The sequence below is a fragment of the Rhinoderma darwinii genome, chromosome 1, assembly GCF_050947455.1.
Source record: "Rhinoderma darwinii isolate aRhiDar2 chromosome 1, aRhiDar2.hap1, whole genome shotgun sequence".
In the NCBI taxonomy this organism is placed as follows: domain Eukaryota; kingdom Metazoa; phylum Chordata; class Amphibia; order Anura; family Rhinodermatidae; genus Rhinoderma; species Rhinoderma darwinii.
In genome coordinates, this window is record NC_134687.1 from 340,104,183 (window position 1) to 340,116,389 (window position 12,207).

Genomic DNA, 12,207 nt, shown 5'->3' on the forward strand with positions numbered 1-12,207 from the left:
TTGATATATAGGGCAATGGCTGGGAATGCAATTCTCTCTACTTTGCCCTTAAAGTGTAGCTAAACGTTCGGCAAACTTCTGACATGTCATAGAGACATGTCAGAAGTTTGGATTGGTTGGGGGTCCGAGCACAGAGACCCCCACCAATCGCTAGAACGAAGCAGCTGAAGCACTCGTGTGAGCGCTCAGCTGCTTAGTTTCTGTTCGGCTTTTTCCGGAAATAAATGTATCGGTGTACGGACTCAATAGAAAGTCTATGAGCCCGTACTCCGATACATCGGCTTTCCGTGCCGAACGTTTAGCTACACTTTAACAATTATTGAAAGTCTCCCCCTCATGGTCTTTCTTGTGAAGTTCCTAATATGTTTAGTTTCACCAAAGACCAACTACACTTAACCCCTTAACGACGAGTGACGGATATAACCGTCGCTCTGATCGCATGGGCACTGCCAGTGTACCCACGCGATCAGCTGAAAGCATGTGTTCCCTAAGTGAATCTAAAACAATGAGGGTTTGCTTTAAAGGGCATACAGTTAGGTCCAGAATTATTTGGACCGTGATACAATATTCATGATCTGGGCTCTGTATGCCACCAGATTGGATTTGAAATGAAACAACTGAGAGGCAATTGAAGTGTAGACTTTCAGGTTTAATTCAAGGGGTTAAAGAAAAATATCCTGTAAAACGTTTAGGAATTGCAACCGTTTTTCTACACAGCTTCCTCATTTCAGGGGCTCAAAAGTAATTGGACAAATTAACATTACCATAAATAAAATCTTTTTTTTTTTAAATACTTTGTAGAGAATCCTTTGCAGGCAATGAATGCCTAAAGTCTGGAACCCATGAACATCACCACATGCTGGGTTTCCTCCTTTGTGACGCTTTGCCAGGCCTTTACTGCGGCTGTCTTCAGTTGTTGCTTGTTTGTGGGTCTTTCTGCCTTAAGTTTTGTCTTAAGCAAGTAAAATGCATGCTCGATCAGGTTGAGATCTGGTGATTGACTTGGCCATTGTAGAATATTTGACTTCTTTGCCTTAAAAAAAATTCCTGGGTTGCTCTCGCAGTATGTTTTGGGTCATTGTCCATCTACTGTGAAGCGACGTCCAGTCAACCTTGTTGCATTTGGTTGAATCTGAACACTAGTGACCCAGTGCCTTTGGTAGCCATGCATGCCCATGCCATCACACTGCCTCCACCATGTTATACAGAGGATGTGGAGTGCTTAGGATCATGAGCCGTTCGAAGCCTTCTCCATACTTCCCCCCCCCCCCATCATTCTGGTACAGGTTGATCTTGGTTTAATGCTGTTCCAGAACTGGGCTGGCTTCTTTAGATGTTGTTTGGCAAAGTCTAAACAGGCCTTTCTATTTTTGAGGCTGATTAATGGTTTGCACCTTGTGGTGAACTTTCGGTATTTGCTCTTATGAAGTCTTCGCTTTATGGTAGACTTAGATACTGATACACCTTCTTCCAGGAGAGTGTTCTTCACTTGGGTAGATGTTGTGAAGGGGTTTTCTTCACCATGGAAAGGATTCTGCCATCATCCACCACTGTTGTCTTCCGTGGACGTCCAGGCCTCTTGGAGTTCACGAGATCGCCGGTGTGCTCCTTTTTTTTTTTTTTTTTTTTCCTCCAAGACAATTGTGCTCTCTCTCTGATGGATTTCTTCATTTTTTTTCAGCCTAACGATGGTCTGTTTCACTTGCATTGAGAGCTCCTTTCACCTCATGTTGTAAGTTCACAGCAGCAGCTTCTAAATGTAAATGCCACACCTGGAATCAACTCCAGACCTTTTACCGGCTTAATTGATGATGGATTAACGAGGGAATATCGCATGCAGCCCATTAAATAGCTTTTGAGATAATTGTCCAATTACTTTTGGCCTCTTGAAAAAGAGGCAGCTACATATTAAAGAGCTGTAATTCATAAACCCTTCCTCAAGTTAGGATGTGAATACCCTCAAATTAAAGCTGAGAGTCTGCACTTTAAGCCCATATTGATTATATAACTGTATATTCAATAGGTTTTGGTAAACCGCTAAAATGCCGAAACTGGTCACTGTCCAAATAATTCTGGACATAACTGTATATGAGCCTTTATGATTTTACTTGATTGGTTGGACACTGTACATTCAACATTTTAGGGCCCTAATCACATTTGACAGTAATGGTGTAACACAGTGCTTCACCACTATTGCATAAAAAACCCTGAATTCATCTGTTTTATGGAATAGCGTAGGCTGCTGCGGTTTGACATACTGCAAAAAAAAAAGTATACCTATATATAGGCCAAAAAGACACTTCCATCAGGCTAATGGAGTTCCATGGACTTGTTTAGTGTGTATGTCGGTAGCTTTCCTGGTGTATGCGCTAAATATCCATCACAAATGTGGTGTGAACAGGGCCCTAATAAGTTGCAGTCTGAAAATCTTTTCGGGACCAAGAGGAAAACTCTGTGGATATAACAACTTGATCTTCAGACTATAAATCACATCAACGTTGTATCTTTTCAGGTTCCAACATATTTTTCACTTAACATAAAAAAAAGTCTAGTTTGTAAATCGTAAAGCCTATACGTGTATATATTTAAAATATATTCCTTTAAATCCATGATGAAGTGTCACATTATTATTTTTTCTATAGAAACCGCAACCGTTCTGTCCACGGGCTGTTTCTGGTATTGCAGTTCATCTCCATTCATTGGAATACCAGACACACCACACGGACAAGCATGGCACGGTTTCTGGGGAAAAAAAGTATTCTCTAATCCTATAATAAACCCTTCAGGCCAGGATCAAACACATGGTTTTTTTTTATGCAGTTTTTTTGGCAGGTTTTGGCTGTTTTTTGAACCATTTTTTTTTTTTATACCCTTCCTTCCTTTTTTAAAAAAACTTCTGGTTTTGGTTCAAAAGCGTGAGCCAAAAACTGCCACGAAAACTGCATCAAAACTGTGTGTGTGATCCTGGCCTTAAGGATGCAAGCAAGGTAATATTTGCTCATCAATGTTGTGCTCATACTGTGAGTGAACCACATAAATGTGAACATAACAATGCATTCTACATCCAGTTGCAAGGAAACGTAGGTGAACTCTTTGGAATTATCTGGATTTCTGTATCCATAAGGCCCTGTTCACACACAGTTTTTTGACGTGGAAACCATGTCGGACAACGTACCAAAAAACAGCCGATAACACCTCCCGTTGATTTCAACGGGAGCCGGAGGCATTTTTTCCCCGCGAGTGGTAAGATCGGCTTGCGGGAAAGAGAAGCGACATGCCCTTCGGGCGTTTACGTCTCTGACCTTCCATTGACATCAATGAGAGACAGAGAAAGCATTTTTGCTGCGTTTTTGCCCGGCCGTGAAAATTGCGGCACACAGCGTGCAGGCAGATCAAAATCTTCCTCAAAATTCCAGATTGTGTTGTTTTTGGCGGTTTTTGCCCGTGTCGCTCAATGGCTGCGGGTGAAAAATGCGGCAAGTGTTCTGCCGGCAGGTCAAAATCTGCCTCAAAATCCCTGAAGGAATTTTGAGGCAGATTTTTTCGCCTGCAAAACACTCTGTGTGAACTAGGCCTTGGGGTCAGTTCACGCAGAGTTTTTTTGACGCGGAAACCATGTCTGACTCCGCACCAAGAAACGGCTGAAATTGCCCACCTCATTGATTTCAATGGGAGGCAGAAGTGTTTTTCCCCCAGGGCGGCTTTTGGCCGCCCGCGGGGAAAAAAAAGGCGACACGTCCTTTCTTGCCGAGGTTTCCACCTCTGACCTTCCATTGATTCAATGGGAGAGGCAGAAAAAACCCACGGCGCTTGTTTCTGAGCGTTTTTTGCCCTCGGTCTTTGCGTTCGTTTCAATGGACAAGAATGGTGTTTGTGGAAGGACACTACTAATGAAGCTGCTGCTTTCCAAAAAAAAACATTGCAGGCTGTCTCAAGTTTGCCCAAGACCACCTGGGTGTTATACAAAACGGCAGAAAGTTCCATGGACAGATGAGACAAAAGTGAAACTTTTTAGCGCAAATGCACAATGCTATGTTTGGAGGATAAAGAACATCATGCACCGAATCTTCATCCCAACTGTAAAGTAAGGTGGCCGGAGCATCATGGTTTGGGGCTACTTTGCTGCCTCAGGGCCTGGGCATCTTGCGATCATTGAGGGGAAAAATGAATTCAAAGGGGTATCAAACATATTACAGGAAAATGTAAGGGCAGCCGTCCATGACGCACAAGTAAATCAACTAAAGAATGGTTGAAGAAAATTTTTGGGGAATGGCCAAGGCAGAGTCCTGACCTTGACCCTATTGAGATACTGTGGCATGACCTAATGAGGGCTGTGCACTCATGTTATCCCAGAAATTATTAACTGAAGCATGTTTGCAGGGAGGTATGGTCCAAAATTCCTCCTCAACGTTAATAATAAATATAAGAATAATTATTTAGCGCCAACAAATTCCACTTTACGATTCAGGGGGAACATGTACAGTCAATACATAGTGACAACCTACTTTACAATTCAAATAAGAGGAGTGAGGGCCCTGCTCGCAAGAGCTTACAATCTATGAGGCAATAGGGGAGATAAAATGTAAAAAGTGCTTGTTGAGTACAATGGTCCAGCCATGTTTAATACCCATGGGGTAGTACACATAAAGCTGCATGAGCCAGATACCAGCTAGTATCGGTGTATGACAGATAATGTTATGCAAATCTTATTTGTAGCTATTGAAAACATTTGGTGCAGGTGAATGCTTCTAAAGGGGATCTGCAGGTTGTTAAAGTTAAGGGTTCACTTACTTTTTCTCCCTGCACTGTGGATATGTACTCGGTGTGCTCAAGAAAAGACATGAACAGTACAACTATTTGTTGTTCGTTTAGTTAATTGTTTTTGTCTATAATTGTCACTTAGAGAACAATCCGCACACATTATATTAGTAATCAATGCAGAAATCCAGGGAATTCCAAAAAAGTTCTTTCTTGCAACTGTATAATCCAATTTACCTTTTCCTATTAATTCAGGAGGAAGTTAATAAAGATGAATATCAATTTCCTTTGAATATTGAAGACCAAGTTCTAGGTCACAACTCCACTTCTAAGACAGGATATCAAAGACTTTCTACAAGCAGCTTGAATTACAGTAACACCAGCCTGGGCGGTGGCAGCAGCAGCAGTGGTGGCACAAGTAAACAGAGTTGCACTAATAGTATGGACATTCCATTCTTATTATTACTGTTATTTGAAAACTGGATATTCATAGGTTTTGAGATATAGGGTGGAGGCGGATCTCAGATATATGGTTTCAATGATTTGATTCAGTTTTTTCTTGTAAAATACTGAATACGCCGGTCATTAGAGGTAGTGATGCCACAGAGCTGACTTTTCCCTTAGATTGCACGATCAACTGCGACCGTTGTATCTAAGTGGTTTCAGAGGGAGGTGGCCTACTTGATGCAATTTCTGGGTTTTGAATATTTTCACGGCAATTGCGACCTATCAAAGGACCCTAGATCTTCCAACATTGTACACCTATTAAGCCCTGACCAAACAATGCCAGAGTTACTGTTTTTTGTTCACCCCGCCTTCCAAAAAAAAATCATATGTACCCCAAAATAGAACCAATAAAAACTACAAATCGTCCCGCAAAAAAAGCCCTTGTATAGCTATGGGTCTTAGAATATGATGACACAAAAAAATTATTTTATTGTTCAAAAGTAGTAAAATATAAAAAAATATATATAAATTTGGTATCTCCATAATGGTACTGACCCAGAGAATGAAGTTATCATTTTTATTCCACACAGTAAATGGCATAAATTTAACCCCTTAACGACATGCCAGGTACATGTACGGGGCAGCCGTTAAAGGGAAGTATGGAGTGGGCTCATGAGTTGAGCTCGCTCCATACTTAGCGAGTGATGGCTGTGTAAGGGTAAGGCCACATGGTGCGTCGTTGACGCGGTTTTGTTGCCGTTCTGTTGCGTTTGAAAACCGCATGCAGTCAACTGTGTGCGTTTTTTGTCTCTGTAATGCTGCAGTTCTGTTGCTTTTATAAAGGAAATACTTGATGGACATGGTTTTCACCCGTGTTGAAGTTTGTTAGGTGCTTCCTGTATATAGTTTATTACATTGTATTGCAGAACTGTTAGCAAAAACGCAAGCAGTTCAGCAACAACTTTGACAGCGCGGTCATTAACTACATGCGGTCGGACATTATGAAGATGCAGTTAACTGCACAAGAACACATTGTAATATAATAGCAGCAGTCTGTCCATAACAAAGATTTCACCATTGACTTCTATTGAAAAATGACTTACTGCAGTTTAAAAAAGCAACATAAACGCAACATGGCCGCACCGTGTGGCCTTACCCTTATATAGCAGAGATCACTTTGATTCCATGAGGTTTAACCCCTTAGATGCAGCAGGCAATCGTGACCGTGGAATCGAATGTGTTAGAATGAGGGGGCGTATATATATAGATATATATATATATATATATATATATATATATATATATATATCTCTTCCTTTTTGTCCCTAAAGTAATGTTAAAAATAACAAACCAAAAGTTAACATAATCGGTATTGCCACGTCCGTAAAAGTCCAAACTATTACAATATACCATTATTTAACTTGCTGGGTGAACACTGTAAAAATAAAAAATAAAAAAACCCGTAAAACAAACACCCAAATTGCTGTTTTTTGGTCACCTTCGCTCCACCAAAAATTGAATGAAAAGTGAACAAAAAATTGCATGGTACCAATAAAAACCACAGCTCGTTCCACAAAAACTAAGCCCTCACATTGCTCAATCGTCAGAAAAATATAAAAAAAGTGATGACTCTTGAAAACTTAAATAGTTTAAAAAAAAAATATATATATATATACAAAAAAGAGAGAAAGAAGCAGCACTCAAAAAAACTCCAGCATCCACTGCAACGTTTCACCTTCTCTAAGAAGGCCTTTTTCAAGTCTTAAAGTCTTGAGAGGTCACTCCTTGTTTGAAAGCTGAGCACCAGCCTTAACAGGCAAGGAATCAGTGCTGCTCCTACCCTTGATTTGTCTATATATATATATATATATATATATATATATATATATATATATATATATATATATATATATATATATATTTTTTTTTTTTTTTTTTTTTTTTTTTACAAAAGTGGTAAAACAAAGAGAATATATAAATTTTGGTATCTCAGTAATCGTATCATACTGTAGAATAAAGTGAACATGTTGTTTATACCGCCCCCCCCCATAAAATGGCGAAATCGCCATTTTAGCCCACAAATTATTTTTCGTAGTTTCCCAGTACATTATGAGGTATATTAAAACGACAACTTCTCCTGCAAAAAAACAAGGTATGTATGGCTATGTCAATGAAACAATAAAAAAGTTATGGCTTTTGGAAGAGGGGGAGGAAAAAATTGGCTGTGTCCTTAATGGATTATACCTTTAAAGAATGGCGGAATTGCTGGTCTTGTTTTTTTTTTCTATACAACCCCAAAAAAGTTAACCGATAAGTTTTATTTGTACACCAAAATGGTGACACTAGAAAATACAAGCCCTGACATCGACAGAAAAATAAGGATTATGATTCTTGGAATGCGATGATGGGAGAACAATCACTTGGTCATTAAGCCCGTCACGGGATGAGCGTGTCGGCTGTATGTTACAGCCGACGTTTCAGTGCAACGAGTTAGAAACTGAGGTGGCCCCTTCAACGTCCCATCTGCCGAGACGATGGGTTACAGATGGTTGTAATGAAGGTCCCCAGGTGTGTCATCTTAGTGCTCTTAATAAGACCTGCCAGAGGCAGGGCTTAATTGGAGCCTGTCAAAATCACGACATACTGCAATACATTAGTATTGCAGTATATCGTGCAAGAAAAGTTAAATCAGTCCAAAGTTGTTGTTTTTTTTAATGTATAAAAATATTAAGTTAAAAAAATATATATTTTTCCCATTCCCCCCCCTACCCCACTGGTATCGCCACGTCCGTAAAAGTCCGAACTAATACAATATAACATTATTTGACCTGCATGGTGAACGTTGTAAAAAATATATATATTAAACCGCCGAATCGCTATTTTTTGGTCACCTGATCTCACACAACTCGCTCTGCAATAAAATAAGCCCTCACACCATTGAATCTACAGAAAAAGTTTTGTCTTTCAGAATATGGCAACACAAAACAAATTTCCTTTTTAACAATTAGTTTTTTTGATAAAAGTAGTAAAACATAATAAACTATATACATTTTGTATTGCCATAATCGTATTTACCCTCAGAAAAAGTTAACATGTCGTTTTTACCGCACGATGAGAGCTGTAAAAACTGAACCCAAAAAACAATGGAGGAATCACTTTTTTTCTGCTATTTCACCCAACAAACATGTTTTTGCCAGTTTCCCAGTGCATTCTATGGCACAATAAAGGGTGTCGTGAAAAATGAACGATCGTCATGCAAAAAAAAAAAAGCCCTCATACGGCTGTATCGACTGAAAAATAAAAAAGTTATGGCTTTTGGAAGGTGGGGAGGAAAAAGAAAAAATGAAGAAACAAAAAAATTGCTGCGGAGGCAAGCAAAATTGGCTGGTCACTAATGGGTTAAAGCTGCTTTCCTCTAAAGGCTTAAAGCTGCTTCCCTCGCATCACCCCTACATCACCCCCTTACCCATCCACACCGTGAATGACCGCTCCTTCTGTATGAGTTTTTTTTATAGGGGAGAGTGGTCAATCATTGTGTGGGCGGGGTATGCAGGATTCACCAGATCATTGAAAGCTGTGTTTCACCGTTCTAAGGCCTCATGCACACGACTGTAGTGGTGTGCACGGCCGTGATTTTCCACTTGGACGGCGAGAGTGTCACCCGCGGCTCGTGCACATGGCCGCGTGCATTTATTTCTATGAGCCTGGACGCAAAACACGGCCGTAATAAGAGATGTCCTATCTTTTTTGCCGACCAGTCTCCTGGGCAATGCATGGACCGTGGAAACCACGGTCGTGTGCATGGGCCCATAGAAATGAATGGGACCGCAATTGACCCGCAGATTTGCGGGTGAAAATTGGCCGCAAAAATACATTTGTGTGCATATGGGGCCTTAGTGTCTCCCCATCTGTTCTATGCTTCCCTCAGATAGGAGACCTGACAGATCCACTTTTATAGAAGAGGACAACCAGTGATTTATTTTATTGCAGCAAGGAATGCTATTGAGGTTCTGCACCGACTGTTACACACTAACTGCTGTGTGTCCTCTCTGTTGGTACAGCTATTGTAATGGCATGATATTAATAAATAGTGTTGTATTTTAAGGTGAATCTACCCCAGGTAGAGGTATAAGAGGGTTTGAGTCTGAGAAGTCAGAACACGGATCATCTCAAAATACCAGCTTGTCGAGTATTTTTCAGAACTGTGCAATGGAGGTAAGTAAGCAAATTTTTAGCTTCTTTTACATCCACATCACATGTATTGCATTGTTTTTAAATGTACACTGGATTGAAATAGAATTTTAAGTAGACTAGTGTATATAGCCAGGTCTTTAGGAATCTACTATAGTACTGCAGCATTGCTTCTCTGGTGGTTAGTAGTTTCATTCAGGAGGTTTTTTCTTTCCTTGTTTATTGATCCAATGATATTCTATCCTTTTTATACAGCTTATGTTTCTCAGTTCCCGTTTAAATTGAGGCTGACGTTATGTGCTTGCAGGTCCTGATGTCTAGTTGCTCACAGTGCCAAGGCTGTAAGGCCCTAGTGTATGATGAGGAGATCATGGCAGGATGGACGGCTGATGACTCAAATCTGAACACCACATGTCCTTTTTGTAAATGCACCTTCTTGCCTTTCCTTAACATTGAATTTAAGGACTTGCGTGGCTCTGCCAGGTTTGTTCATTTTCATTGCTAATTGACCGTAAATTTTGTGAACTTAACCTCAAGAAGAAGAAAACATTTATATGATATTTTAATACATGTTTTGTACTTATTTTATATTACTTAACTACAAGGTTTCCGCCACAAAATTATCTACTGTATGTTTAGGAAAAGTTAAAAAAACAAAACATTTTAGAACTATTGAACCAACTTAGCCAATAATATGCAAATAAGGAAATAAACCGTCAGACAAAACACTAGCATGTTGAGTTATGTAAGAAAAATGCAATGTTCAAAATAAGGGGGAGTTCACAGAGTTTTTTTTACGCGAAAACCGCGTCGCAAAACGGCCTAAAATGCCTCCCATTGATTTCAATGGGAGGCGGTTTATTCCCGCGAGCGGAAAAAACGGCTAGCGGGAAAAAGAAGGGACATGCCCTATCTGCTGGCGTTTACGCCTCTGACCTCCCATTGACATCAATGGGAGGCAGAGAAAGCGTATTTTGCGGCATTTTATGCCCACGGCACTCAATGGCCACAGGGAAAAATCTGCCTCAAAATTCCAAACGGAATTTTGAGGCAGATTTTCCTCCTGCAAAAAAATAAACTGTGTGAACCCAGCCTATAATGCTAAGCTATTACAGCTTCTTCCACCAACGTGTAATACATAACATACTAGTATGAAATCGTTTGTGGTAAAAAGTGAAATTGCAACAGTTGATACATTTCCCCATTGTGTTATAAAAAAAAATTGTCTATTAGCTATTTGTGTTATTACTAATAACCATATACTGCATTGAATATGATGTATGGCTCAGTAAATTGTACCATATGATGGCCATATCTAGTGGATTTTGTCACATGACAGTTAAAGGGAACCTGTCACCAGCATTTCACCTATTGTGCTTTCGTAACTGCACACTGGCCGCTGCTGTCAAAAGTTAATTGCCGTTATCCACTCTCCTAAACTACTCCAATTGTAAATAACGGTCTGCAAACATTTCACGTCTTTTATGGTGGTAATCGGTCAGTCTCGTTCGTTCCTCTACTTATGCCCGCCCACTGCCAAAAACTGTCCCTCCTTGAATGCCGAAATCTCATCTGAGATGGCGCGCATGCGCCCGTCATGTATGGTCCAACACCCTTCCGCCTCAGATCTAGTTACTGCGCACGCGCCGCTATGGTGTCCCGTTGTACGCATGTACCAGAACAGGACAACAATGCGCAAGCGTAGGATTTCCTGTGTGCTGTGGGGAGGCGAGGAGCTGTCGTTTAAAAGTAAGGAGGCAGGGTTAACTCGGAAAGGCTTGAGCAAGGTAGATATGACTCTCTACGACTGAAGATATGACTCTTTTATGGTCATTCGCATACGGTGGCGGTACACTAATAAACTGGCTACTAAAGGTACAGAGCCTACTTAGGAGATAATTATAGGTTACATAAAACTTATTTTTCACCCACTTCCACCAGGTATTGCTGGTGACATGTTCCCTTTAATCTAAACCTGCATTTTATATAGCCGTTTACGGTAACTATATATCCCTACTCACCCATAAACTTGCAGAGTAATAAGCTGCTGCCAGACAAGATGTTGAAGTCTAATATACACTTAAGGCTTCGTTCACATCTGCACTAAGGCTCCGTTCCAACATTTCGTCTGAGCTTTCCGTCGGAACGGAGCCCTGACAGACACAAACGGAAACCATAGGTTTCCATTTCCATCACCATTGATTTTATTGGTGACGGATCCGGTGCCAATGGTTTCCGTTCGTCTTTGTTGTGCAAGGGTTCCGTCGTTTTGACGGAATCAATACCGTAGACTAGACATCGTTAGAGACCTTGTTGATCGATGCGGACGAGCGGTCGTTACTCAGATCGCTCGTCCCGTCCATTATTATGATGTCTGCAGCGCATCTCCATGTTTACACAGAGAGATGTGTTGCCAACAACTACTATCTTTTACTTTTTTGAGAAACTATACGACCAGCAGATGATCGAGCGTTTGCAGGGAAAGTATCGTCAACGCGTGTTATATGAACGCTCGTCTGCACGATAATCGTCATGTTTAAAACCCCCTTTAGGCTGTAGCTGGACCCACCAACCATTATCTAATGTTTATGGCCAGCTTAAATGCAGAAGAGATATCAGATAGCACTCGTGGCTGTTGCCTGTTCTCTCCAGCAGCCACTCCTCAGAGAGGACAGTGACCACCTGTAAGCAACAAACCTGACGGTCTATTTATTTTTTGTACGGCCAGAGTTCATTCAGAGCAAGGGATGCTCTTTGGAGTGTGTCTCTTCTCTGGCTAGTAGTGTGGGGATTATGTCCTATTAATTTTAT

The 12,207-nt window shown here is 40.7% G+C and overlaps 1 protein-coding gene across 4 annotated transcripts in view; it reads left to right on the top strand.

Moving 5' to 3' along the window:
* The window catches only part of DENND4C (DENN domain containing 4C), a 255,009-nt gene that overhangs the window by 224,469 nt on the left and 18,333 nt on the right, over positions 1-12,207 (top strand). For 3 of the 4 annotated variants that reach the window (XM_075825782.1, XM_075825792.1, XM_075825810.1), the window contains 3 exons: positions 5,014-5,197; positions 9,311-9,420; positions 9,704-9,879. In XM_075825782.1, coding sequence (XP_075681897.1) covers positions 5,014-5,197; positions 9,311-9,420; positions 9,704-9,879 — 470 coding nt within the window. The remainder of the gene's footprint in view (positions 1-5,013; positions 5,198-9,310; positions 9,421-9,703; positions 9,880-12,207) is intronic. The other variant, XM_075825801.1, reaches the window with a different exon arrangement.